At 37.9% G+C, this 27,935-nt stretch overlaps 2 protein-coding genes and 1 non-coding gene across 5 annotated transcripts; 1 reads left to right on the top strand and 2 right to left on the bottom strand.

Annotated features, from left to right (window-relative positions):
• The first annotated feature begins 3,442 nt into the window (after nucleotides 1-3,442).
• LOC131953131 (upstream stimulatory factor 2) lies at nucleotides 3,443-12,075 on the top strand. Of its 3 annotated transcripts, none has more exons than XM_059316163.1 (9): nucleotides 3,444-3,612; nucleotides 5,300-5,370; nucleotides 6,376-6,453; nucleotides 7,346-7,453; nucleotides 7,804-7,898; nucleotides 8,310-8,427; nucleotides 8,580-8,723; nucleotides 9,644-9,741; nucleotides 10,045-12,075. In XM_059316163.1, the coding sequence occupies exons 1-9, from the start codon at nucleotides 3,581-3,583 to the stop codon at nucleotides 10,261-10,263; spliced, it is 963 nt and encodes a 320-aa protein (XP_059172146.1). In that variant the 5' UTR covers nucleotides 3,444-3,580; the 3' UTR covers nucleotides 10,264-12,075. The 3 variants fall into 3 exon arrangements, with proteins under 3 accessions (XP_059172147.1, XP_059172146.1, XP_059172145.1); XM_059316162.1 differs by having other exon boundaries at nucleotides 3,444-3,633; XM_059316164.1 differs by lacking the exon at nucleotides 6,376-6,453 and having other exon boundaries at nucleotides 3,443-3,633.
• A 570-nt stretch (nucleotides 12,076-12,645) lies between these two features.
• On the bottom strand, nucleotides 12,646-12,717 carry Trnae-cuc (transfer RNA glutamic acid (anticodon CUC)). Its single transcript has one exon. It is a non-coding gene; the product is annotated as a tRNA-Glu (tRNA).
• A 2,357-nt stretch (nucleotides 12,718-15,074) lies between these two features.
• LOC131953130 (uncharacterized) lies at nucleotides 15,075-25,885 on the bottom strand. The gene is made up of 4 exons (XM_059316161.1): nucleotides 25,720-25,885; nucleotides 21,873-24,273; nucleotides 19,948-20,091; nucleotides 15,075-15,491 (listed from the first exon to the last, which is right to left on the bottom strand). The coding sequence occupies exons 2-4, from the start codon at nucleotides 24,150-24,152 to the stop codon at nucleotides 15,213-15,215; spliced, it is 2,703 nt and encodes a 900-aa protein (XP_059172144.1). The 5' UTR covers nucleotides 24,153-24,273; nucleotides 25,720-25,885; the 3' UTR covers nucleotides 15,075-15,212.
• Nucleotides 25,886-27,935: the final 2,050 nt, after the last annotated feature.

Here is a 27,935-nt window from a genome sequence, read left to right as displayed (position 1 = left end):
TTTATTCATCCGAACATTTTTAAAAGCAGAAAAAAAAACTGGAAATAAAAGAAGATAAAGTCTGTGTTAGAGTGACCTAGCGATAGAGAACTAGACTGCTAACCCGTAACTCGAGTTTGAATCCGGGTTTAAGGCAGTGGAACGTCCTTGAGTCCACCCAGCTCTGATGAGTACCTAACTCGCGTTAGTGATCCTCTTCATTTTTTTTTATCTCAGTTTCTGGATTATATTTTGGAAGTCTGCGTTGAGGGTCCATGTCTCGCAAACATACAGAAATACTGACATGACCAGTGTCTAATGGAAGTTTTTTTTATCACGCCAAATTTTTCTGAAGTTACTGAGTACTGTTATTTCATGCAGAGGCGTAGCGAGGGGGGGGGCATATGTCCCCGAGCGCCGACCTTATGGGGGGGCGCCAAAATGAAAGTTTGAGGGGGGGTGTGCAAATGAAAAGTTCGATGGGGGGGGGGGGGTGCAAATCGAAAGTTTGTCCCCGGGCGCCGGGAAGGGTCGCTACGCCTCTGATTGTATAGGCACTTTCTTATACCTATTTCTAGCTTCGTTCCCTCGCCAGACATAATGGCGCAAAGGTACTTCCTCCAATCAAAGCAGTAGTCTATTGTCTTAGCTTTGTGTATAATTTAATAATGCAGCTAAAATTAGCTTTTTAGTAGTTTTTTTTGTCATTCCGTTTGGCGCCCCCCCCTCCAGGGTCGGCGCCCGGGATGGCCACCCCACCCACCGCCCATAGCTACGCCTCTGCTTAGGTAGGTAATAATCCATCCGCCGACATGACATTCCAAGGTGTCCGTCAAGGTCCAGGGTTCGGCGTGGTCGAGTCGGTAAAGCTCATGGTTGCTAACCCTCGGGCAGATGAGGCTCGTTAACTGAGGACAGCCACTCTTCTAGGAGAGACAACTCCAAAATTAAACAACTGCTGCCTTGTAGTTTGTTCTTGGTTGGACAAAGGCTATGGAAGCAAATCCAAATCGGAGTCAATGGCCTCAATGGCGCATAACCAGTTGACACGTAACGCTTAATTGTGTTGGAAGCTCGTGGTTGATAAATTCGAACAAATTCTCGAGTTCAAACCCACTGGCAGATAAATCTCGATCCCCTTCAACCCTAATAATTAAGAACGAAGAAGAAGAAGAAAAGTCAAGTTCCTATGTAGTTATCGAAAAGGATGGGAGAGAGCAGACAGCCTTGTCTAACGCCAGGCTATCGTTGTTCCTAACTAAACCATGCGCCTATAGTTGCTGGTTACTCGCTCGTACAAATTGTTTATAATTTCCGTGAGGTTTGCGCTAATGGTAACCCACAGTGCCTGATGCCATACTCTGTCTTAAAGTGTATTTAAAAAGTGGCAAAGATGGTGGGGGTGGTGCAGGTATTTTTCGCATATTAACACAATTTCAAAGATTTGCTTAGTTGTTCCACCTCGCTATCCCTGCGTGTTCTTCATCTTGTGGCTTTAGTCTTTAGCAGGATTTTTCTTGGAAACATATAAGACGGTAGTTTTGGCAGAGTTGCAAAGTAGTGTTTCTTGTTGATGATTAGAGATTGAGTCATTTTCCTGCCAGATTTTGTTGAAGATATTTAGCAGTGCAACTGACATAGTTTCTCCTCTTGCTAGTACTAATTCGGCTGGTACGTTGTCCACTTCTGCAAATTTCCTTTACTTTTTTGATTTAATGGCTGCCTCTTTTTCTATGTGGATACGCAGGTCTTTGTAATTATCTTTGGCGTTAGAGGGCTTGTAGCAAATCAATTTTGACCTACTTCTAATGCAGCGATTTTGTTCAAACTTTAAAGATACGTAGTTCCACTACGATGACAATACAAGTCTATCTTTAATTTTTTTTAAAATTAGATCTTTAATTAGCCATAAAAAATAATTAAACGGTTTCGAAACCAAGAGTAAGATTACTATATTCAATAACAGAAGGGGAGATATCACCCTAACAGTCTGGTGAGCTCTGGTTGACGAGAATATTTACAATCGTAGAGCCGGTCGATCTAGTGAAGGCTATTAGGGGCAGATAATATAGTTTTTAATTGATTTGAAACTAAAGGGAGGTAGCAAGATTAAGAACTTCTCTTAGCTTTATCAGCTTGCTGTTGTCTGTTAAATTGTGGCAAAGGGCGGTTGCTTTTCACGGTGTTATCTGTTTCGTGCGAACTACTGATGGTAATTTAAAGCAAATATTTTTAGTCGTGTCGACTTCATAAATTATGAATCACAAGGAAAAAAAGAAGAAATATTCTATTTTCACGGGAGACATATCGTAGAATTTCAAAAGATAGAGAATTTGTGCGTTGTATTCTTATTTATATTGTTCTACTTAAATATGATTTTTTTTCTACCTATCTGGAACAGTACTCAAATTATCGTGTTCCCACAGAAATAGAGTAAAGTACCACTTCCGGATACCGGAAATTGTAATAAAATTGATAAATACCTGTGCATACACTCTGTTATATTTTTTTTGAGAAATTTCGTCGTTCATCCAGCTGAAACGGTACTCAAGCTATGGGCTTTTAAGTAAGTACCACTTCCGGTTACTGAAAATTGCTTAAAAGTTGTTAGAAAACTACTGATTTGATGTATTAAATATTTTAATAATTTTAAAGGCTTTTCGTAACCTAAATAAAATCACATTTAAGTTATCATGTTTACAGAAATATAAATAAAAACACAGACATAAGCGTAAATCTACGTTTTTTCCGACTCGTGGAGGTGTAAAACGTCAAGATATATCAAAATGTCGATTTGGATGTCCTGTACGATTACAATGTCGCTCTTTACACCGCATACGAGAAAACATGGCAGCGTAAAAAGACGAGAGCTGACAAAATCACATTTCGATTTTTACATGATTACAATATTTCCTCTATAGATCTAGACCTATTCTGTGTAATATTAAAAAAAAAACAAAAACAAAAAAAATCCGAAGTTTTTGCTTTAAATTAAAAAAAAAGAACTACACAAATGTTGTAATGATTATATGACTATAACACATACGCTTTTATGTTGTAGTATTTTCGTTTCTCAACAACAGTATAACAGAATCGAATGTCAGATAAATGAAATGCTGTCAATTCTTATTTCTATTTTTTCTACAACCCGTGAAACGTGACTTTATGAAGAACATGTTCATGCACGTGCTGATTTTAAAAAATGGACATTTATTGCAGCAAATAGGGTAAATATATTATGACATTTCACGTGAGAATGGAATAAACGGATTTCCCAAACATGTACATACGTACAAAAAAATAATCCCTAATTAAATACTTTTGGCGAAAACCCATCTTTAAGTAAATTTTAATTGTATTTACTACATACTTAAATAGCTAAATACAATTTATATTGACTTGTTTTCACATTCTTTTTTTTAGACTTCACATTTTACTTCAGTGTCTCTCTACTTCAAGAGTTCTTCCGCATATTTAGACAGCGAAAGACGCCATTTTTGTCACATGTTCACTTTTCCATCTCACATGACCTCTTGTTTGGCCCCGTGATCAAGCTCTACTGTCACCAGGCAAATTCAAACTCATTCCTGGATAAAATATCATGGAAATGTTAGAGCAAGCTCTCGATTCCAGGTATCAAAACGCATTCGAAAGGTATTTAGATTGCATTTGCCATTACTGTAAAGCTTGCATCAAATTCCTCGTCCTCAGAAGTTTTGCTGACGCCAAGGTCTATCGAGCATCCGTTCTCTTTTCGCACGTGGCGAAAATCTAAATTTAGAATGTCCAGATCCCTGATTACACTTAGTCTACCCAAATACATTTTGACCCTTTATGTTATTTGAGAACTTATTTTTTTCTGATTGCTATTCAGTCAATGTTGTTGTTTGTCTTTACACATACATTACACTCCACCAGCCACTACTAGACTACAAACCGTCGCTATAGCCAGGCTTGTTGATTCGAATGTTCAAACTCTGAATCAGAGTCTGGTGGGCTTAAAAACAGTGAACACTAGCCTACAAAACTTTATTTACTGCTATTGTTGTGCACATTTTCTCCATGTATTCAACAGAAGACTTAGATAATTCAATTAATCGTCACAACAATCCACATTTACGCAAGTTATTAATTTTAATATGCTATGTTTGTGTTGTATTCTTCACTAAAGGTTCATAAGCTCTTAAGTAGGTCAACAGTTTCAGGAACAAATTTTAAGGTCAAAGGCATACCCCTAGTAATTTAAGTAAATTATCATGAATGCTTTTAATTGAAATTTAAAGGCTTAGGGCCTAATAGATAGTTAAATTTTCATTAGGCCTAGACTTCTAGAGATTTTTTATATAGTCTACTTCTAGAACAATTCATGGATGTCTACATTTACCTACCTTGTAATCTGTAATAATGCATCAAAGTTTAACTTTAAAAAGTTAATAGTAATAATATAGCATAGTTCTATAGTCTAGAATGTCTACATCTAACACTGGGTCTGAGCTTTTTAGTTTGCCCCAACCCCCTCATGAAAATATAAATTTTTTCATTAATGCCTGAGAGTTAGACTGCTAACTCAAAAGACTTGAGTTCAAATCCGGGTTGAAGTCAGTAGAACGTCCCTGAGTCCACCCAGCTCTGATGAGTACCTAACTCTTGTTAGGGAAAGTAAAAGCCACTTCATAACTGATTTCTCTCCGCACTTTTGCCCTACCATTGTATCCTACCGTTTTTTTTTAAATTAGCTTTAGTGTTGAAAATTTGTCTTACTTTTCCCAAGTCTAATCACTAGTTGAGTCTTAAATGATTTGAGGGGTATCAATTTCAAGGGGATCTTGTTGTTTTAAAGCAGGGAAAGTCTGGTTAGGTGAGAAGTTAACTTTTCTTATTTGAATTTTGGATTGGTTTTTACAATAATGAAACAAATAAATAGACCAACTAGTGGCTACGACTGGAGTAATGGCTACCCATGCGTTTTATTCTTGAACCAATAAGTGACATTTAAGGAATTAGAAAACTATACTTTTTTTAGCCAAAGCTATTTCTATGTTGCTTCTCAAGGAAATAAGATCTTTGAAGTAACACATTTATTCATAAGAAGCCTTTATGGTTTTTACCTACATAGCATACAATTTTAAATAAACTTTTAATAAAAAAAATAATATATATTTTTTCATTCAAAATGTGATCCTGATTTTCTGAATGTCTTAATAATCAGTAACATGCGAAGATTATGACAGTTGTTTTTCCATTATAATGCTATCGATTAAAATGTATTAAATAACTGCTTTTTAACTGTGTGGTTACATTCATTTCCTTCTTTTTACAGCCAGGACAAGAGCAACGACTCAGCTGATCCGGATGATATACGCCTCTCTACAAATGTGGATACAGATTTAGGTAAGTTTTATGTTATTCCAGTGACATAATTATCCAAAATCCAACACTCCCTATATTTCCTCCAATTATTTTTCATGTAATTAAAAATTTGAGGGAAAATGTTTTTAAACCGAGTTGAAGATTTTTCCAATCAGCTATCAGATGTTGCTTAAATTTCACCAGTTTATCCTAGAAAACCTACCCTCTCCAGAAATTGTTACATCTTTATTGTCTTTCTGTACCATGAAAAGTACCACCCACTATTAGCTAAACAAGATTAACAAATGTTATAGCTATATCTATACATCACGTTTATTTTATGAATTTGTGAGAGATTTTAGCAATAGATACCTAATGTGAATGAATTAAGATTTTTTTTTTTTTTTTACGAGTGCCTACAATTTTACTACACAATCTATTTATTGGGCTGAACTGAAGTACACAATTAACTGCCACCACCAGTTTTAAAACTTTTACAAAAAGTATTGCCATTTATTCATATATATTCAAAGATTAGGTAATGTTGCTTATTCTCTGTAAATAACACTATCGAATGAATCATAACTTGTCTACATAGTTAAAAATATTATGAACATTGAACAATATAACTAGAATAACCTCTACAACACTGTAACCAGTTACTTTGAGTACTAAAGTATACAGAGCTTAACTGATGCTTGCTTGGTTATAAAAGATGCTGTACGCTTCAGTATATTAAATTACTAAAAAAAACTATATTCATTTTACTTTAAAAAATAGTATTTTGATCTACAATCATTAAAAAAATGTTAAGTATAATTGCAAATACCCGCTTTCTTCAGCAAGGCTAGAATGTTTTTTTTTGTTTGTTTTTGTTACTACACTGATACAAACATACCAGTGGTTTTTTTTTATATTGCTACCCCATGCCAAAGATGACAATTATAAGAGTGGTCCCCTTTTGAATTCACTCTCACTGACAGTTGCAGCATGAGTCTTTTTTATTTTATTTTTTTACATTGGATGAAGACCCATTTACTCTTTCAGTCTGCAAGGTAAAACAGGAGCTCAATCAGTTGGAGAGTTCTAGTATGGAATTATCAGGGACAGTTGAGGCAGATTTAGGTAATGCTTTTTCTTACCCAGGATTTGTGTGTATGTGCTTTATTATTTTTCCCCCCTGTCGTTTAAATTTCTTTGTTTTCTTTCTCTGCTTCCACCCTTAACCATTTATAACAGATATACTTTCATGTAATCAAATAGCCGTGTGATGGTTTTTTAGTTGGGTATTATGGTAATACTATTGAAGACTTACAGGAACAGAAATTAGATCACTAAGTATATTTGGTTTTGAGGTATCCTTGTTTTTTAATTTAACATTAGCAGTAACAATGCCAGCTAAGAACATGATAAGATAAACATGAGTTCTCTCAGATATTAGGTCAGATATTTTAATCAGATCATTTACTAATCCCACATGTCTTCTAGAAGGGAAATAAAATCATAGATTATAGCTTGGGTTATCTGATCTTGGAAGATTTGGGTGTTCTGATTAAACAGGGCTTACATTTATTGATGTTGTGCTTAATGCTTGTTTATGATTACTTTTAAAAACTTAAAAAAATATATATATTAACAATTAAGTTGTGTTACTAAAATTCAAATGAGTTATCGTTTAACCTTAAGTATAAGTTACCTTCAGGAAAATTTAATCAAGTTGGCATTTTCTGAATTAATATTTTAATTTGGTTTTCATATGAAACAATTTTGTTGGCAAAAATTGTCTTCCCTTTTCAATACTTCCTTATTTACTTATAACATCAAGCAATTTAACTGATTGTCAATTAATACCACCACTTTGACTGAGGAAAAATACAGCATGGCAGGCTTTAACCACTGGCTTTAAAAACACATCAACGTTTTTGTGTGTTAGTATACATTTCAACAGCAATACCAGAGCTACTCAGTTTAAACTTCATTCAGAATTTTATTACTGTTTGTTCTTTTCCCTCTGTAGACCACGCTGATGAACAAGCAGCAGCTATAGCCAGTGTTCAGCAACAGCAAGGTACCATCACTCTTGATTCAACTCTTCAGTATCAGATCAGAGCTGATAACAGTGCAGGTCAGTTGTCTCCCCTACTTTACCATTTCATTTTCTAAAAATATCTCCCAGAATAAACAAACAACAGGAAATTTGTTGTCTTGAATGCTAATTCAGTCTAATAATTATAGTATTGACACAGTGAAAAGTGAATTCTGGAAAAAAAATAAATCAATTTGGAAGTGATAGTATTAATCACTTAATGGGTTTAATGAATAAATTTAAAAAGATTAGCAGTTCATGAAGTTTATTCCATTTATGGAGTTTAATTAATAAATTTAAAGAGTTTAGCCCTTCATTGAGTTTAATTAATAAGTTAAAAGAGATTAGAGTAATATTTTTAAAAAATCAGATCTGACTTGAAATTACAGGTCAGGTGACCTATAGAGTGGTTCAAGTCGCTCACGATGGGACAGAAACAGCATCACAGTTAGTGGGAGGTGCTGGAGGCTATGCTGCTCAACAGGTAGGAAACTGCGTATCTGGGCATGGTTAGTCTTACAAAGTTGTCATTAATTAAAATTAATTAAGCGGTAGTTGCTGTATGGGTCAATTGTAAGGCATCTGACAAAGTAGAAGATAATGGATAAAACCCTATGCTCCACCAGGAGTAAAGATGGCTAAATTATGTAAAGTTAATGAGTAATTTTAAGAAAGTAAAGATAAACTCTACAAGTGTAAAGTTCTTATTATTACTTTTCAATTGCTATGAAGCATAGGACAAGATACCACATTGCCGTATTTACAGATATTCTCTTCAGTGAAGAGTATTCAAAGCATAGAAGTAAATTTCATTGTACCTCTTTAATTGTGGTAATACTTTAAATTGCCCAAACATTTTGGCCTGGGAATTCAGCCTAATTTGTTGTGTCTGCAGGCGGTGATCCAGAGCCCCTTCAGCAATGGAGGCAGTCCTACAGGTGAGGGCGCTGATGCCAGATTTGCTTATTTCCCGGCTCCAGCCGCTACAGATGGAACTGTTGTTGCATCACAAGGTGGGGAAACTATAGATTCGGGAGCGTCTTTAGGTAAAGGGGGAGTAAGGAAACATGTTATAACTTTAATGGCGCTCTCAGCCATTAAAGTTATAAAACCTGTCCTGTATAAAAAATAATATGGTGTTTTTTTTATATTTAAAAAAAAACAGGTCAGTTTTATGTTATGATGTCACCCCAAGATGTTCTTCAAGGTCAGAGACAAATTGCTCCCCGGACTTCTTTTTCACCTAAACTTGAAGGGGGCGGGATAAGGACTGCTAGGGATGACAGAAGGCGAGCTACACATAATGAAGGTAGGGTGTACATAGCTATGCTTATGTTCAACGGAAGTAGTTCTCATAAGTTTCCCTACAGATGAGTAGATGTTATCAAGATGCTTGAGTGTTTCAAGTGGTGTTAAATGTGACAGTTCAGTTTTTTTATGTTACACCAACTTAAATTTATTGTAATGTGTTTACAAGAGGGTAGTCATATGATGTTCTTTAAGGAATTTTTTGAAATTTTTAAAAGTAATTTTCTATATTCTACTGACGTTGATTGTTTTATGATTTTAGTTGACTAGTATCATCCATCTTTATATTTAAAATATGCATTATGTAACCTTCTGTATTAATTAGCATTTTAATTGATAAAATTTACTCAAATATAACTTGTAAGTGCCACTCTGTTCCCAAAAATAATATTTTAGGAATTAGAATAGATAGTTTCAAAGATTTTCCATAATTTTTTAGCACCTAGTCACGGAGTTATGTTAGTTTTACTCATTCAAAATCTAATTCAGAAAAATTTCGCAGTTACCTTTTGACATATGTATTCCGAAATGTTGTTTGAAATAAAGATAAGGGTGGTTTGAGTTAAAAAATCTGTCTCAAAGGTGTTGATTGGCAAAGCGTCATTCTCCACTCTGTGCTTCTCCAAGATTAATAATACCACAAAAAATGTTACTTTAAAAAGAAATTAAATTCTTTAAAGTTGCATTTTTAAATTTTTGCACCACAAAAATGTTCTTGTGTAAATTAATTTATAAAAATTGTTAAAATCCTGAAATGCATTCCCCAGACACCCTCCTCTTTTTTTAGCTTTTGCTCAAAAGATCTGGGAGTGGGGGGAGGTCACATGTTAGTTTCAACTCATAGCTCTTCAATTTCAGATGTTAATTTCTTTCTAATGTGATAACAATATTAACATTTTCAACATTCCTTAAAATCTCCAGTTGAACGTAGAAGAAGAGACAAAATCAATAACTGGATAGTCCAGCTGTCAAAGCTAGTTCCAGACTGTGCACAGGAGCCAATAAAACAGACACAAGCGGTAAGTCAATGATCAGGTTAATATTAGTGATAGTAATCACTCTATTAGAGACAGTAAACACTCCTTTAAAATGCTGTCAAGTTATATGGTAACAAGGCTTTTTAAAATAAGCTAATCTGGGCTAAACATACCATCAAAAAAGTTTTCCTACTTTACAAGAGTCCTGAATTTAATTTAATCTATTTCCAGGGTTTAACATGTACTATACCTTTTTCATTCAAATTAAATAGTGTACACTGCAGGTTGATCAATTTTCTGTTTCTTTTGAACTATATTTCTAAACATGTTGTAAACCTTTTTCAGAGTAAAGGTGGTATTTTATCTAAAGCTTGTGAATACATTCAAGAACTTCGAACAACCAACAACCGTCTAGCCGAGACCCTAAAAGACACTGAACGGTACAATGTAGACAATGAGCTACTGAGGCAGCAGTGTGAGGAACTCAAGCAGGAGAACGCCTTGCTCCGATCACATCTTCAACAACACGGCATTGTCCTAGACCTCGGCTCAGGGCCCTCATAATGTTTACCTGCGGTTTATTTTTCCAACTGTTTTTATTCTGTGAATAACTAGGAGTTTTTAAAAAAAAACACAACAAAAAGCCGTTTAAATTCTGACATTGTGATCGATTGCTTGAGTGACAGTGTACAGCTGATGGTGGACTACATTTAAAATTGTTGTATTCTCAGATGTGGTTTTTTTTTTTTTAATGTAAGCAAAAATGTGATGTAGTGTGAGATCACTTCACAAAATATTTCCACGTGTGACTCCCATCTCTTGTTCTGACTAAACAAAATGCGTTTTATAAAAACTGTCAACAAATATTTGTATATACAGTTGTACATAGCGACGGGATGTTTATATCATAAAAAGAGATCTCTCATTGGATAATTTGTCAACAATGTCATTAAATTGTTTTAATAAGGGTAAGTTTGGTGATTGTTTGATAAATTCAATGTGGAAGAAAGATTTTTTTATATTTGTATCACCTGCACTGTTGTTGAAGTTATGATAGATTCACTTGTATAAATAAATAGTTATATATATATATATATAATGTAAACAAGATGTCTTTCTAAAAACAGATTTTTTTTTAAGACTGAGAATTCCATTTGTCCAGCTTAAAAAAACCAATTTGTATGCCCATGTTTGCTAGCATGGCTGTATGATTAGGTTACGTTAGCTGTGTATTGCTGAATGAATTGGCTGAATGACTGGTTCATGTAACCTGTGTTTGGATGAATGATTGGTATGTTTATAAATACTTTTTACTGGTAGTTTGTAAGCTATGTATTCCTATATTAGCACGTTTTAGTGTGTTTATGATTGGATAATTTGATTGAGGTGGCAAATTTAAACCAATTAGGTTGTAAGAGTGATTTTTATGATTCTTAACACTTACAGTGTGGTGTGTATGCAGAATGTTTTATTTATGTGTGGTAATTTATTTTACAGTCAAAAGTTTGATCACCAGCATTCAATTAAGTCATTGATTCCAAAAAAATGGATCTGATCATTTCAATGTTATATTTCAATGGCAGTTCATAAGGATTGTCTAGAATCTGAACAGAATATCTATTTCATATACAATTTTAGTGTAGATCAAGTCTCAAACGTGTTTATCTATAATTATTAATATACTATGCTAGTATGGCTGTTCTTATGCTTGTTGTTACAGTACCTTGCGTTGTAGGCTAGACTAACTACTAGGCAGTTAGGTAGTTCTTGAGATCACAAGGATTAGATGAGTTTGAAATACACTAATAGCTACTTGCTAGGGATGAGGAAAGAAGTATGCTTGATTAATTTATATAACAAATTTTATTTAATTTCAATAGATGTTTATGTTGGGATTAATTTAATACAAGTTATGCCCATTAATGGTTATAACATGTTCATAAATTTTGTAGGTTTGACATTTTTTGGGGAATTTTGTTAAGTATAATATTCTGGTTTAAGGGAAAAGTATCTTTCTAGCTCATCTTTATTTTTATATATATATATATATTCTCTTGAACTATGCTCCACATGATAGTATTAGCAGTATGAAATGTGTCAAGCCTCCAAGAAAAAAGTAGTCACAGAATAAGCTACACATGTTGCTTAAAGTTGTTATATTATAAGACAAATAAGCCAGTTGCTTTTTATCAGGGGAAAGCATTTTGTACCAGTGCCAACACATTAAGAATACATGTGTCAGATTGAATGTGTAGAAAGTATTTGAATGAACATGCTGTACATAGTTTCACTGACAGCTGACATGGTTTTTTGTGTAAATATTTATTGTGTATATAGACATTGTTTCATGAAATTAAAATACAGCCCTGTTTATGATTCATTTCTTCCGCCTTGCTTTACTTAATTGGAGTTTGTGTGTTGGGGATTTCAAACCTAGGTTTAACTTTAGCTTTGGGATTTAATCAAGTCCCAATATGTTTTCAACCAAATTTGAGACAATCACCAAGACACAATAAAAAAAATCTTCTTAAGACCTAGCAATGCTTTGTGCAGATGTAGTGTTTTTTGACATCTGCATATGAAAGGATGGTGTGGTCAGTACTATGCACAGCTGCCTTTACTAAATGTAATCAGGTAACGTTAATAGCTCGGTGGACTCTGGTATGTATAGTCACAAGTCCAAATTAGGATTTAAGCAGCCCAATGCTCTGTCATTCATCCACACCATTCCACCCCCAAGACATACACCTACTTAACTGCATGCATGGTACAATAGAAAAAATGCAATTCAACCGAACTCAGCCAAAACATATCAGTATATTTGTATTGTGGATTAAAAGCCCAGATTTTAAGTTCCGTCGTTTAAACCCGGGTATGTTTTCAATCACCCTACAAAACTATAGTATGCTTAACACTAAGAAGAACCAATGAAAAAGAAAAAAGAATTTCCCAAGCGGGGAATCGAACCCCGGCCGCCGCGGTGAGAGCGCGGAATCCTAACCACTAGACCACTTGGGATCATGGTTGTTAGAGAAAATATTAGTATATAATAAAAATGCAAAATTAAACCCTTTTTTTTTTTAATTTTAAGAATGAAAATATTCATTGCGATAAATGAATAAATTTTAACTTTAAATAACTTTAAGTAAATTTTATCCCGCCTGCTTAACATTACGTCCTTATCTGATACTTTTAAAAATTCTATAGAACAGGAAGCCAGCAACTAACGCATAGAAAAAAGCGTTCTATTTTTAGAATTAAGCGCAAAAAGAGTCAAGGTTGGACGCTCGATAGATCGCAGGTAGTCCTAGATCTGGACTGGAGCTATAATTTTAGAAATCTAGGGCCTATATTATCTATATTTAACCTATCGTCCCAATTACACTAGGTCTAACCTTATTTATCAATATTAATAGGCCTATATTTCAATTTCTTTCACTGAACGTTAGACTAATTCCATTATTTAAAAGAAGGAATAGGCAGCTTCAAATATAAAATAATTAAAACAAACGCCATGGCCGATTATAGTCATTCTTTTGAAGGCCTAAAATTTGCACTAGATCTATAAAGAAGAAAATAAAATTTTTTACTTTACTTTAAATGAATAATACAACACTATTTAAATGACTGGTAGAAAAGCGTACTGAATTTGAATAAGAGCCTAAGAATTTTTACTTTAATTATTGTTAGCTACTGATGGAAATGTAGCTTATTTTTAATTTTTATTTCAAAGGGTTATGGGGCTAGAACGACCCTCCACTGAAACAATGTAAATAAAATTAATCTGTTGAAATAGGCTAATTAAAGCACTTTTGGTTGGTAACTATTAAAACGTAATTTAAAACACATCCTTAACACAAGACATTCGATCGGGTATGACCCCATTTTGTAAACCCGTTGCAGTTTCTTTGCATGTTGCCAGTCCAATTAGTAGCATAACCGACATATTATTAATGTTACCTTCAATTAGTTTCTCTTGAAATTATTCAACCACACCCCTTCCACTATAAGACGTAGACGTATTGTTTACAACCAGTATTTCTTGCATAATTTTTTCTATGAGTGGTAGTAGACACTTCAAACATTCGTGTGGGTGGTAGGGGGCGGCGAACTAAATAAAATATCCGGGGGAGGGGATGCGGACACTGTTAAAAGTATATATTTTCTATGTAAATTATATTTCGTTCGGGGGGGGGGGGGGGTTAAACATTGCCTGGAAGAAACTCAGTCCACCCTTGCATGACTCTCCCATTGTCAAGGACAACGTAATTATCTTCTTTTGTGTGGGTGGTGCTCTCATTGTCATGTAAGGATATACGCAGTGGCGTCGAGGTCGGGTGTCACCCAGTGCGGCACTTAATGGTGTCAACCCCCAGAGGCGTAGCGACCCTTCCCGGGGACAAACTTTCAATTTTTCAATTTGCACCCCTCCCCCTCTAACTTTCGATTTGCACCCCCCCCTCAAATTTTTCTCTATATATTTTACTATTTTTTGCCTTGGTGTCACCCCCTAAATGGTGTCACCCGGTGCGGTCCGCACCCCCGCCCCCTTTCCCCCCCCTCGCTACGCCTCTGGATAGACGTATCTTATAAAATGACTGCGTGGCAGGTTCAAAACTACTGCGTGGTCGCTCCACCTTGCAGCTTAGAGGGGAAAATTGTCTCTAACACAACACTAGGGACGAGGTGGTTGAATGGTAAAGTTTACGACTGCTAGCTCGAAAGCCTTGGGTTCAGTTCTAATCCCGAGCTCGAATATATAGGATGATCCAGAGTCCAACCAGCTTTGATGGTTAGCTGACACACGTCAGGGAAACTAAGGCAGTTGGGCATAAAGGTGACCTCACTATCCCCTTGTGTGGCGAGGTCACTGAACTCTATTCACTAGCCCCTTGTGGCTTAGGTACGGACGGGAAAAGATGAGTGCCCCTCCTATCATTGACTCCAACATCACTACCCATTTGGTTCCCTTTGACCCCCCTCCCCCACCCACTGTGTTGAAGGCGACCGGAAAGATCTGCAAACGGAAAAATGCGCAATGGGAAACTACGAACAATAATGTCCGCTAAGTAATTTGTTTTCTTTAAATCGATAATTTTTAGACGTTAGCAAAGAATACCTACATGTACATTGTAGCATATAAAATAAATAAATTTCCACGAATATGAACAAAATAAATTAAAGTGTATTAGTATAGTTCGCATTTGCATATGTTTTCTGTTCGCGCTTTTGCCGTTTCGCATTTTTCCGCTCGCCCATTTTTTCTGGAACGACAGACTTAACAGATGCTCGCCTTTATTCTTTTTTTTTTTTTTTTTGTACTTAAGCATTAAAGTAACAACTATAAACAAGCCACACATTACGATGTTTCCAACTTTATTTAGTTTTTATAAAACTACTTTATTTAAACTGGCAAACGGTGTTTAATAATGAACTAAGTATACAACTGTTAGGTAGCTTATTTCGTTTTCTTTTAATTTCCGTATAAATAATTGATTATATGAAAAAAAAATTCACATATCAAAAGACTTGAATGTTCCGTTTTCCGAGACCACGGTAGCTGTCGTTGATGGCCGTTTGCCGATGTTCCCCGAAGCAAGGACGGCAGTGACGCTGCTGGATTTTGAGACCGTTGGAAAAGAGACAGGTTTTCCCGCCACTTTTGTCGTGACCGCCGTCAGAAAGGCGTTGCCCTCGTCTTCAAGTTGGTTCAAGTTGGCCAGAGTTCTCTCCCGTTGGATCAGAGAGTTGATGGGCCCGTAGCCCGGTGGCAGAAGGGTCGACGTCAAGCGCTGGAGAGAAGATTAAACCTTAAGGCAGGGGTCGGCAACCTGCGGCTCGCGAGCCGCATGCGGCTCTTTTGATATCAAGATACGGCTCTCCAGCTCCTTGAACAAATACTAATAATCTTAATAATAAAATAAAATATTTGAAATAAAAAAAAATATGTTAGTGGCTCTTTAAAACCAGGGAAATTTTGAAAATTGTAACTTTTGGCTCTTCCGCTTCAAAAGGTTGCCGACCCCTGCCTTAAGGTACCGTGCACAGATCTAACACACACATAGAACACGATACCCGACCTTCAGAGGCGTAGCGACCCTTCCCGGCGCCCGGAGACAAACTTCGATTTGCGCACTCCCCCCCCCCCCCCTCAAGATTTCGATTTTGCACCCCCCCCCCCTCAAATCAATCTTTCGATTTGCACCACCACTCCCCCCTCAAACTTTCGATTTGCACCCCCCCCCTCAAGATTTCGATTTGCACCCCAGCCCCCCTCAAACTTTCGATTTGCACCCCCCACAAACTTTCAATTTATTTTTCCAACCCATTTTGGCGCCCCCTAAGGTCGGCGCCCGGGGACATATGTCCCCCCCCCCGCCCCCCCTCGCTACGCTACTGCCGACCTTACCCCATACAACATTGTTTAGATCGTCATCTCTCATATGGGACGGCGTGATCGAGTGGTAGAGCTCTCAGGGCCGGCGCTACATATAGGTCTAACTAGGCGGTCGCCTAGGGCGCCATCCCTAGGGGGCGCAAAAGGTTTAATCTAATAATAGCTTTAAACCTAATAATTAATAACTTTTACAAAGGAGTAGCGATCTATTTCGGCACCCAGGACGAACTATAAATTCTACACCCCATCCCAAAATTAGGTCTATAATTATTCGCTATGGTTAAAATGCAACCCCACCTCCCTAATTTGGAAAGGTCGGGGCGCTTTTTACCAGTCACTTTTCCTTTTTAATTTGGTGTCACAAAATTGATGTAGAAAACGATTAAATACGTTCGTAATTTAAATTTCGAACATTTCAAACGGTTATCTAATTTTAATAGGGTTTGTAAGTCTCGTTTTCTCTGACTTTGAATTAGAAATCTGACCTGATGTAGCCTATAGAGTTTTGTAATGACGGGGGTGTTCAAAGTATTGTACTTGTTTGGTGAGTTTTGATGAATCGTTTAGATTTGGGAGCAACGGCGGAAGGCTGTTGCTGATATGGTTTCGTGGGTATAAAGTATCGAATTGTTAAAGTGTCATAATTTTTATTCGGCTGTTTTGTAGTTGAAGGTCTAGTGAAATCTGATTGGTAATAGAGAAATGAGAATGCATATAATATGATGAAGTATCGTAGTTCTGGAGTTCGGGAGTATTGATTCTTGTGGTATTAAGGTATCGAATTATATTAACTGTTAAAGTGTAGTAGTAGGTCCAGTGAAATCGTTGTTGGGAGTACCGTTTGTAGAGCTTGGTGAAGTTAAACGAGTTGGTGTCGTAGCTCTGGAGCATCGAGTCCAGTTATGTTTAAGTATCGAAGCTTGATATGTGTTGTGAATGTAGTAGAGTATATCGTGTACGTGTAGTCGAGTTTATCGTACGTAAGATGATTTCAATTCAGTTCAGAACACACTACAAAGAAAGGTAGGCGTTCTCTAGTTGAAAAATCTTTAGTTTTTTAGGAATGTTACCACTCTAAAATTATTAATATATAATATTAAATGGGTTGAAATTTATATCTAACCGTAAACTTTTTTTTTCAAATTATAATTTTTTTATATTTAATTAATAATTAGAGCAATGTCTAAAACAGTTACCCTTGTTTGATTTTATTGAAAGAAGTCCCTTTATTTAGGGGATCCAAAATTTAACGTCAGTTATATTTTTCCAATATAATCGTTTGTATGTAATCAAAATTGAATAGAAGTATGTTATAATATAGCTACCATTTTTAGACTTTCAAACAAAACCCACAGTTAAGTATTGAATAGGTAAAATATATTGTTTTTACAACGTTACATAACTGATAACTATTATTAAAATACGTAATGAAATTTAGAGCGTTTCATTGTATTTTTCGAGCATGTGTTAGTTACACTTAGTTAATTTGGCTATTCTTGTGAAAGTTATTTCCCTTGAATAAAATGTTGATATTTGGATTTTCAAATGGGAGATAATTCGTTGCTTAACTTTACATTCATTTCAAATTCCTGCACCTTCGGTTGACCGCATACATATAAACAGAGTTTCTTTCAGGCATCTTTTCGGGGGGGGGGGGGGGGCGAAGCCCCCCCCCCCCGAAAATTTTTTACCGCCCCCCCCCCCCCCCCCCCGAACGAAATGAAATTTATATAATTTATATAGAAAATATATACTTTTAACAGTGTCCGCCCCCCCCCCCCCCCGAAGAAAGTTTACCGCCCCCCCCCCCCGAAAATTTCAAGTGCCCCCCCCCCCCCCGGAGAAAAAAGTCTGGAAGAAACACTGCATATAAATACAACTTTAAGTTATTATTTGCTATAGTAACAATTATATAGAGCTTAAGTTCTAAACAAAATAGTTTGGTAGTTTTGTTTTAGCATTATTAAGTTGAAAAATAAATACATCAGCAGCCGTTGTAGATTGCAAAACTTAATGTTGGTAAATTAAGCACCTAATTATTTGTCTATTCATATTTTTCACCCTCTCATAATGGATTCATATATAACAATTTTAGGCTGGAATCTGTAACATTTATTTAAATTTTCTATGGGGGAGGGGGAGATGGGGGGTGGGTGGGTGGTGTTTGGGGGGAGCACTTTAAATTTTCTAAGGGCGGAAGGGGAGATTGGGGGGGGGGGGGGGGGGGCTATATCGTAAAGTGCAAAGTAGACTCGTGGACTTAGCAACAATTTCAATAAAATGTGATTACGCTTGCCAACTGGAATTGAAGGAATTAGTACAAACTTTTGAGACGAAGGAGGCAAGTAAAATTTGATTTTGATGTCTACTTATAACGTGTATGCAATTGATAATAAAGTTTTAATTAATTGTTTTCTTATACATATGTTTTAATAATTAATTTGTGTGAAAGGGGGCGTTTTAAGAAGTTTAGTCTAAGGCGCTAAATAACATGGCGCCGGTAATGAGAGCTCTGGACTGCTAACCCAAAGGTCTCGAGTTCGGATCTCTATCTTAGCTCTTATGAGTACTGGAGATAATATTAAGCTATGAGGTACCCTGCACAGATCTAACATACGCATAGATCACGTTACCCGACCGTACAACATTTGCTTAGATTACCATCTCTCATTTGGTACGGTATGGCCGAGTGGTAGAACTCGGGACTGCTAACCCGAAGGGCTCGAGTTCGGATCTCTACCTTAGCTCTTATGAGTACTTGACTCACGTTAGGAAAAAGTCTGTCAATACAGACTATGCTGCAACTTCGTTCATCGCTGGAGATACTATTAAGCTATGTGGTACCTTTCACGGATGTAACATACACATAGAACACGTTACCCGAACGTACACGATTTTCTTAAATTACCATCTCTCATTTGGGACCGCATGGCCGAGTGGTAGAACTCTGGAATGCTAACCCGAAGGTCTCGAGTTCGGATCTCTATTCCAGCTATAGATCTAATACGCGCTTGACTCACGTTAGGAAAACAGCTGTCAATACAGACTGTGCTACACCTAACCTATAGGGCTGGTAAGTAGGTCAATAAACAGTTCTATGGCTCATGCAGGTTTTATTGAGCCTACTTATCCCTAGTTCTACGGTTCAATAAAATCTGCATTAGCCATAGAACTGGCTGGTGACCTACTTACCAGCCCTGTAGATATAGGTCTAAAAGAAAGGGGAACCTTGCCATACCCCATTTTAATAGAAAATTCAAGGGAATCCCCCCTACACTTTGAAAAAGCAGAAATAATGGTATTTATGATTTATATTATGAAAACACAACAGTTAGTGTCGCATCTTCTTTGGAAACGATTCCAAGTTAACAGGGAAAAATGTAACAGAGTACTTAAACTTGTATATAGGTTGATTTTGCCGAGGGAAATTGCTAATAGGTTGCATCAGAATGTCCAACTATCAAGCATTTTCGGTTTGATGTCACCCTTCTCCGTTACTATTTTAACTCGATAAAACATTATTTTGACGTTAAATTAAATTTTTTGCTGTTGTCACACCCTAAATAGCACACTGTGGTATGCCCTTCTCTCCCCCCCCCCCCTTCCCCCCGCCCACATCGTGACGCCACTGTAACGAACATTTGACGAATTCGGGTCAAAATTAGATATATCGAAACTAATTTTGTTTTGCAGTTTTCAATAAAAAATAGTTTAAAATGAATAAAAATAGGTCACAAAAAAGTCAGAATTTGAACCCAATTGAAAGACGTTATTTACGGAGAGTCTTTACAACAAATTTTAGCTTACATCGAAGTCCGAACGATTCCTTGTAGGTCCGCTAAATGGCTTACCTCGAAATGCCCCGCAATCCCATGTTTGGCCAGATAAATTTTGACGTCATCCCGGTCGGCGTGCATCTGAGAGGGGTAGGTCAGACCAGACGTGTTGGCTTCAATTGTTCGTGGAGGTTTCAGCTGTTTGAGTTTCTTGGCTCTCTGGGTAATAGAGAGGTGAGTTAGAGAGGCAGGTTAGAGAGGTTAGAGAGGCAGGTTAGAGAGGTTAGAGAGGTAGGTTAGAGAGGTTAGAGAGGTAGGTTAGAGAGGTTAGAGAGGTAGGTTAGAGAGGCAGGTTAGAGAGGTTAGAGAGGTTAGAGAGGCAGGTTAAAGAGGTAGGTTAGAGAGGTTAGAGAGGTTAGAGAGGCAGGTTAGAGAGGCAGGTTAGAGAGGTTAGAGAGGTTAGAGAGGTTAGAGAGGCAGGTTAGAGAGGCAGGTTAGAGAGGTTAGAGAGGCAGGTTAGAGAGGTTAGAGAGGTTAGAGAGGTTAGAGAGGCAGGTTAGAGAGGTTAGAGAGGTTAGAGAGGCAGGTTAGAGAGGTTAGAGAGGTAGGTTAGAGAGGTTAGAGAGGTAGGTTAGAGAGGCAGGTTAGAGAGGTTAGAGAGGTTAGAGAGGCAGGTTAGAGAGGTAGGTTAGAGAGGTTAGAGAGGTTAGAGAGGTTAGAGAGGCAGGTTAGAGAGGCAGGTTAGAGAGGTTAGAGAGGTTAGAGAGGCAGGTTAGAGAGGCAGGTTAGAGAGGTTAGAGAGGCAGGTTAGAGAGGTTAGAGAGGTTAGAGAGGCAGGTTAGAGAGGTTAGAGAGGTAGGTTAGAGAGGTTAGAGAGGTAGGTTAGAGAGCCAGGTTAGAGAGGTTAGAGAGGTTAGAGAGGCAGGTTAGAGAGGTAGGCTAGAGAGGTTAGAGAGGTTAGAGAGGTTAGAGAGGCAGGTTAGAGAGGCAGGTTAGAGAGGTTAGAGAGGTTAGAGAGGTTAGAGAGGCAGGTTAGAGAGGCAGGTTAGAGAGGTTAGAGAGGTTAGAGAGGTTAGAGAGGCAGGTTAGAGAGGTTAGAAAGGTTAGAGAGGCAGGTTAGAGAGGCAGGTTAGAGAGGCAGGTTAGAGAGGTTAGAGAGGTTAGAGAGGTTAGAGAGGCAGGTTAGAGAGGCAGGTTAGAGAGGTTAGAGAGGTTAGAGAGGCAGGTTAGAGAGGTAGGTTAGAGAGGTTAGAGAGGTTAGAGAGGCAGGTTAGAGAGGTAGGTTAGAGAGGTTAGAGAGGTTAGAGAGGTTAGAGAGGCAGGTTAGAGAGGCAGGTTAGAGAGGTTAGAGAGGTTAGAGAGGTTAGAGAGGCAGGTTAGAGAGGCAGGTTAGAGAGGCAGGTTAGAGAGGTTAGAGAGGTTAGAGAGGCAGGTTAGAGAGGTAGGTTAGAGAGGTTAGAGAGGTTAGAGAGGTTAGAGAGGTTAGAGAGGTTAGAGAGGTTAGAGAGGCAGGTTAGAGAGGCAGGTTAGAGAGGTTAAAGAGGTTAGAGAGGTTAGAGAGGCAGGTTAGAGAGGTTAGAGAGGTTAGAGAGGTTAGAGAGGTTAGAGAGGTTAGAGAGGCAGGTTAGAGAGGCAGGTTAGAGAGGTTAGAGAGGTTAGAGAGGTTAGAGAGGTTAGAGAGGTTAGAGAGGTTAGAGAGGCAGGTTAGAGAGGTTACAGAGGCAGGTTAGAGAGGTAAGTTGAGGTAAGTTAGGGAGGTAAGTTAGAGTGGCTGGTTATATAAATAGGTTAGAGAGGCAGGTTAGAGAGGCATGTTAGAGAGACAGACTAAAGATACATCTTTACCAAATGTAGGATTTTTAAAACACACCAGCAGTAACTCTACTAATGTTATTTACTAATATTTTAAAGTAATCCAACACAGCCCTACCCAATCGGGTGCCTGATACTATCTTTGTACAAAACCTATCGCCCACCTCCTTACACGATTTAAACAGTACCTGCAACAACATCGCCGTGATCTCTATCTCCCGTGGGAGACGGTTCATGGAATGCTTCTGTAGTTCTTTATCAAAGTCCCAGCCCGTGAACATGGGCCTCTTCGGTTTAACCTCCTTCGGTTTGATCCGACGCTTCAATTTCTTCTTCTTCTTCGGCTTGACCGTGACTTCATCAGGCTCTGGGTCTACGATTGCCTGCGCAGTTTCCTCGTTCAAGACAGACGAAGGATCTTCTTTGACGTCATTTTCGGATGCTTCTTCTATGTTGATCCCAGGCAACGATTCCGAATCCACACTGCTGCCGTTGTTGGAGTTCATGTTTTGCAAGCGTCGTCCGCTCATGTTTGGTTTGGTCACTTTTTTCCCGACGGTTTCTGAGATCTCTAAGCCGTGTTTCTTTTTGATTGGTTGTTTTGGGGATTTGGCCTTGACCTTTTCGAGCTTGACTTGACCGTCGCCCCCGGAATTTTTGCTTGTTAACTGAGGATGGGTCTCCGTTAAGTCAAGTTTGAGCGCCGTGTTGGTGACTGTTGTAGTCTTACGCGGGTAATTTTTTGAGGTCGAGCGTGTTTTGCGTTTTTCGCCGCTGGAGAGAAGATCCGGAGAGCTTTTTACTTTCGACGTGATGTGCTGCGGTTTGTTGCGGTGAAGTAGCTTCTCGTCGTTTGTGGCGCTAGGGGTTAGTTTCGGCTGGGTCACTTCCTGTTTGGCAGACGCGGTGGGTGTGGTGACTTGCAGCTCCACGGGCAGGGTTAGGGGTGATTTCGTTGGCTTTTGAGACGTCGTCTGTTTTTTGTTAGCAGTTAGCTTTAGATCTGTGGATTGTGATTTGTTAACATTTAGCTTTTGATATGCAGATTGTGATTTGTTGGCATTTAGCTTTTGGTCTGTGGATTGAGATTTGTTAACATTTAGCTTCTGTTCAGTGGATGGCTGCTTGTTAACATTTAGCTTTTGATATGCAAATTGTGATTTGTTGACATTTAGCTTTTGGTATGTGGATTGAGATTTGTTAACATTTAACTTCTGTTCAGTGGATGGCTGTTTGTTAACACTTAGCTTTTGGTCTATGGATTGAGATGTGTTAACATTTAAATTTTGTTCGGCTAATTGCTGTTTATTGATATTTAGGTCCTCATCTTCGTTAGGCTGATTTTTTTCAACATTAATGTTTTGATCTGCCGGTTTGTGGGGTTTGGTTACATTTATTTTTTGGTCAGCTTGCTGGTGTTTTTGATTGCGTTTCTTTTTTATAATACTCTTCGGTGAATATAATTTTGGGTGAGACTTGGCACTTGGAATGTAAACATCAATTTTTCTGGGATCGATTTTCTGTGAGTTGAAACGGGTTGACGCAAAGTTTTTGTTTAGCACAGGGTTAGGTTTACCAAAACAATGGTTTCTCGAGGCATTGGCGTTTTTGGACAGATTCACGTGGGATACCGGTATGGAATTGGCTGAGCTTTGGGGCGTGGCTTTCGTTTTGCCGAAGTCTTTTCCCCCGGCAACAGCAGACGTCGAGATCTTGGCGCGCTTCGGAGATGGGTCAACTGGAAGAGCAAAGGTTATGACGCGCGCATCCGGATTTGACTTCAACACACGAACGTGAACTTGGTTCCCGTCGGCGCTGGTTTCCGTTTGTTTGAGGGCAGATTTCTTTTTGCTGACGGATTTCCCATCGCTGTGTTTTCTAGCTACGGCGTCTTCATTTTTCGTGCAGTACGAGGACCGAGCTCTGGCTGTGGTCGGTGTGGTATGTGACGCTAAAGGAAAACGCGGGGCTTCACGCATTGGGGAAGTATGGCCAGGTGTTTTAATCTTCAAGGGCGAAATCGATAAAGTAATTTTTTTCTGATGTGGCGTGGTTTCTCGAGTTTTAGGCTGGCTTGGACTGGTTTTGATATTTTTAATTTTGTCAGGTCGCGATTCAGCTACTGCGTGCGTTTCAGACTGAGGAATTGGAGTTTCGGACAAGAGAATCAGCGTATCTCCTATAGATGGATTTGGATCCAAAGATGTTACTGTTTCTCTTTTAGTTAGATCATTTCGTTCCGGTATAAAATTCTCGTCCAAGTTTTTTGAAGGGGAGTTCACTCTCATCTTTGTTTCCACCTCAGCTCCGTTTGTCACGGTCGTGTTTTCTTCAACTTTTGTTTCGTTTAAAGTCTGATGAGAGTTTTTAAAGTGTTTATTCCTTATTTTGGAAGGAACGGCAGACTTGCATTTCCGGATCTTCGGTTGCTTGACCCTATGTAAAGTTTTAGATATGCGCGCTTTCATCTTTTGAAGTTTGTAACACTTTTCCAACTTCCAAATGTTTTCTTTTGATTTAAAAAAAATATTTTCTCGAAGTTATGCGCTCTTGTTCATAATATGAGGAAGCGTCTCGATTATCTGAAAACTACAGACCACACGAAAATAAATCATCTGGGTTAGCTCCTTTAGTTTAATTTAAGGCCCAACAGAAAATGGCATTTTTAAAAGTATGCTTCATTTATAAAACAATCAATAACACGAAAAATGGATTGGGGATTGGTCAAGAGATATAGAACTCGATAGGTGTCGAGTTTGGTTCCCGATTTCGTAAAACGTCTACATGGCTCTATGGAACGGCGTGGTCGAATACTAGAGCATACAAGTGCTACTCGAGTTCGAATCTGGGGGTCAAGTCCGTAGAACGTCCCTGAGTCCACTAAGCTCTGATGGGTCTCTAACTCACGCAGTGTTTCTTCCAGACTTTTTTCTCCGGGGGGGGGGGGGGGCACTTGAAATATTCGGGGGGGGGGGGGCGGTCAACATTTTTCGGGGGGGGGGGGGGCGGACACTAGTAAAAGTGTATTCGGGGGGGGGGGGGAGAAACTTGGAAGAAACTCTGAACTCACGTTAGAGGAATTAAAGACAGTTGGGCATTGTGCTGACCACACAATACCTTTATATCCCGAGTCACAATAACAGGCGGACTCTACTTCACTTGCAACATGGACCATTAGGGTCGAAAACTTACCTTTATTACCTGCTAGTCGTAGTGCTGACCACACAATATATTTATAGCATTACCATAACATTTTATTAACTAGTACCATAGGAAGGCTAGTTTATCAATAACAATTCTTTAACCCTAGAGCTAAACTCTGACCAAAATCTATGTTTAGTAAAAAGAGTTTTAATGAATATTTCAGGGTTATGGTGGGGTAGGGGGTGGTGGAGGGGGGAAGGGTCAAGCTTAATGTTCGTGTTAGGTCAGAGCTAGACAAATGTGAAAAAAAAAATGTTTAGAATAAAAATTAAAAGAAAAGACATTCCTGCCATAAATTTCTTAGTATATCTAACATGTCATTCAATTCATCAGTGAAAGGCACCGCCTGATTTTTATAGCGCCGTCTACAGCACACAACCTCATGCCTCAAATCCTCAGCCAATACCTTAAAACCTAACCCTATAGGTTCTATCACCCTTTTCTGAATGTCTAGTCCTGGTCCAAAATATAACCAATTAACCAAAATCCAAACGGATATTTTTTTCCCCAGATAAGCTCCCACCAAAAAGTTAACCCCCCCCTGCCGTCACACAAAAAAGATTATAAGAAAGAGGTTATGCAACTTGTAATGTTACTTTTTTTTATTGGAATATGTTATTAATAATTTGCACGAAACATCTGTATTTCGGTACCTTTAATCCTAACACTAATCCTCAAGGTTGCGTGCGTGAATTAAGTTAGAGCTCGCAAAAAATGGCGGGGCTTAGTTTTTCGAGAGTGCCCTTTTTGCATAAGTGGCGGGGCTTATTTTAAAAAGACCCATCCAAATCCCAGCCCGAATCAAGATTTGTTTAATTGAACACGAGTTACCCCTGAACGTTGTACATTTACGGCCTCACACAAACGATGAACGGATGTTTAAGTAACCTTCTTGCAGTCTATCACATCGAATGGTTGTTAAACTGTCTGCAGGCTTTAACAGGCAAGATGAAGTATTTTGGTTGGCCTTGTTGATAAGCCACGACATTTCGCATTGCAAACTTCCGGTGCGCAAAACTTCCGGGGAAAAGAATGTGCAAAATGACGTCATTAGAAAATGTTGATCATAAAGTATTATTTTTAAATGTAGATTATTATGGACTTAGTGCTGATTAAAAAAAAAACAACAACAGATCACATAATGTTATTTTCTAATGTAAATTATTATAGACTTATTGTTAATTAAAAAATTATAATAAAAAAACAAAAAAACAAAGCGAACTAAAACAAACAAACCGACAAAGCTAAAACTCCCTCCCACAAAGAATGAATACTTTATTATTTCTTTCCGCAACTTTGGCTTTAGCGCATAAGACACCCTACTTTTCGTTAAGCAACTGGGTTTGATGATTTCCTCTTCACTTAAAGCCATAACATTTCAGCATTCTCCAACCTTCTTTTCTACTGTTCTTTCACAGTCAATATTACTCTCCCGTTTTTTGCCCGCAATTTACAATATAATTTGTTCCTATTTACAGTTTCATTTGGTTCAATGAACACTTTTAATTGTTTTGAATTTACATTTTAATGTGGTTCAGCGTACACTTTTAATTGCTTTCAATTTATATTTTCAATTTGTTTCAATGCACAATTTTAATTTGGTTTCGATTTGCAGTTTAATATGGTGTAATGTAAAATTTTGATACGTTTCAATTTACTTTTTTGATTTGGTTCAATGCAAAATTTTAATGGTTTCAATTTATCGTATAATAGTTTTCAATTTAAAGTTATTAGCTTCCAATTTGCAGTATACAACGGCTATCAATGAAAATTTTCATAGCCCTCAATTTAGTTATTCCATAGGGGTGTGGACCACGCCCACCACACCCTCACCTATGACCTTCAGTGTGGGTGGGGAGCCCATACCCCAACACATACCCCACCCCACTGAGACCACAGGTACGTAGTGTTAAAGTAAACATTAGCTTGAACCACAGAAAATAAACACATCCGCTCCCTTGTTACTTTCGCTTCCCCCCCCCACTCCACCCATCCTGACCTTATCAACATTTTCTATCCAAAGGATACAAATTCGAAAAAGATAAGGGACGGACTCATTAATTTTTTTTTCTTACGATGGTTACCTCCCTTTGATTTAAGTGTGAAGTGGTGCGTGGGCGCGTTCATTTGACGAATTGCTCTTAGAGTTATGGGAAATTGATTGTTTTAATCAAATAATTTGTTGTTTCTTTTAATAATTTTAATCAAACTTTGGGGAAAGATTACATGTATTTACAGTTTAAAAAAATAAAATGACGTAGCACAATATGCTACTGTAATAGTTATCTAGTTGTTATGATCAGAGTAAGGGTTGGAGATTATGGTAATAAGAGGTCATCCATAAATGACGTCACATTCGTAGGGGGGAAGGGTCCGTAATTTTGTGACAATGTGTGATGAGGGGGAGGGGGGGGGGTTCAGATGTTGCGACGTCACATTTTAGCATTATAAAAAAGCAATGTTAGAAAACGAATTTTAGACGCTATTTCGCGTTTTAGATAACTGTTTTAATAAATTAGAATAGTTTAGACAAGATTTTAGAAAAATGTCGATGTTTTAAAAAAAATTCAACTGCAATTTTGAGGGGGGTTGTAGGTTGAGGTGTGACGTCATTTTAGGGAGGGGGTCTGGTTTTTTATGACGACGTGTGACGGATGGGAGGGGGGGGGGGGAGGAAAAAATCGTCAAAAAAGCGTGACGTCATTTATGGATGACCCCTAACAAGGAAAAAGGTTAAAGGTGAATGCTATGGTTATGGACAGGGTAGTGACACAATTTAAAAAAAAAAACAACAGCTATGGGAATCCTGATTTACCATACGATGACACAGCTGATAGGTAAAACAGAGTACACAATGAAAATGTTTAATGGGATTAGTAGAGTTCGATCATCGATAATGTAACATGACTTTAGCCGTCATATGACTCCCTCTTCAATACAGAAATTAAGCCTGACCTGCAGAGTAAATCTAAGGGATCGTACAGAAATGACGTCACGCTCCTACTGGGGAGGGGGTGTAATAATTTTTTAACAACATTGTGACGAGG

This window comes from Physella acuta, unplaced genomic scaffold (assembly GCF_028476545.2).
Source record: "Physella acuta isolate Inbredline_101_S28 unplaced genomic scaffold, ASM2847654v3 ptg000910l, whole genome shotgun sequence".
Taxonomy (NCBI): domain Eukaryota; kingdom Metazoa; phylum Mollusca; class Gastropoda; family Physidae; genus Physella; species Physella acuta.
The sequence above is the reverse complement of the archived record's forward strand: the minus strand, read 5'-3'. Positions and strand labels throughout refer to the sequence as shown.

Bases quoted from the DNA above. Each gene is read 5' to 3' on its own strand.
- LOC131953131 (XM_059316162.1), top strand. From the start codon at position 3,581: ATGGAAATGTTAGAGCAAGCTCTCGATTCCAGGTATCAAAACGCATTC. The intron at 5,371-6,375 runs GTAAGTTTTATG...TTACTCTTTCAG, and splicing joins AAATGTGGATACAGATTTAG to TCTGCAAGGTAAAACAGGAG. The intron at 7,899-8,309 runs GTAGGAAACTGC...TTGTGTCTGCAG, and splicing joins GAGGCTATGCTGCTCAACAG to GCGGTGATCCAGAGCCCCTT.
- LOC131953130 (XM_059316161.1), bottom strand. From the start codon at position 24,152: ATGAAAGCGCGCATATCTAAAACTTTACATAGGGTCAAGCAACCGAAG. The intron at 20,092-21,872 runs GTACTGTTTAAA...TCTATTACCCAG, and splicing joins TCACGGCGATGTTGTTGCAG to AGAGCCAAGAAACTCAAACA. The intron at 15,492-19,947 runs GTAAGCCATTTA...TCTTCTCTCCAG, and splicing joins GGATTGCGGGGCATTTCGAG to CGCTTGACGTCGACCCTTCT.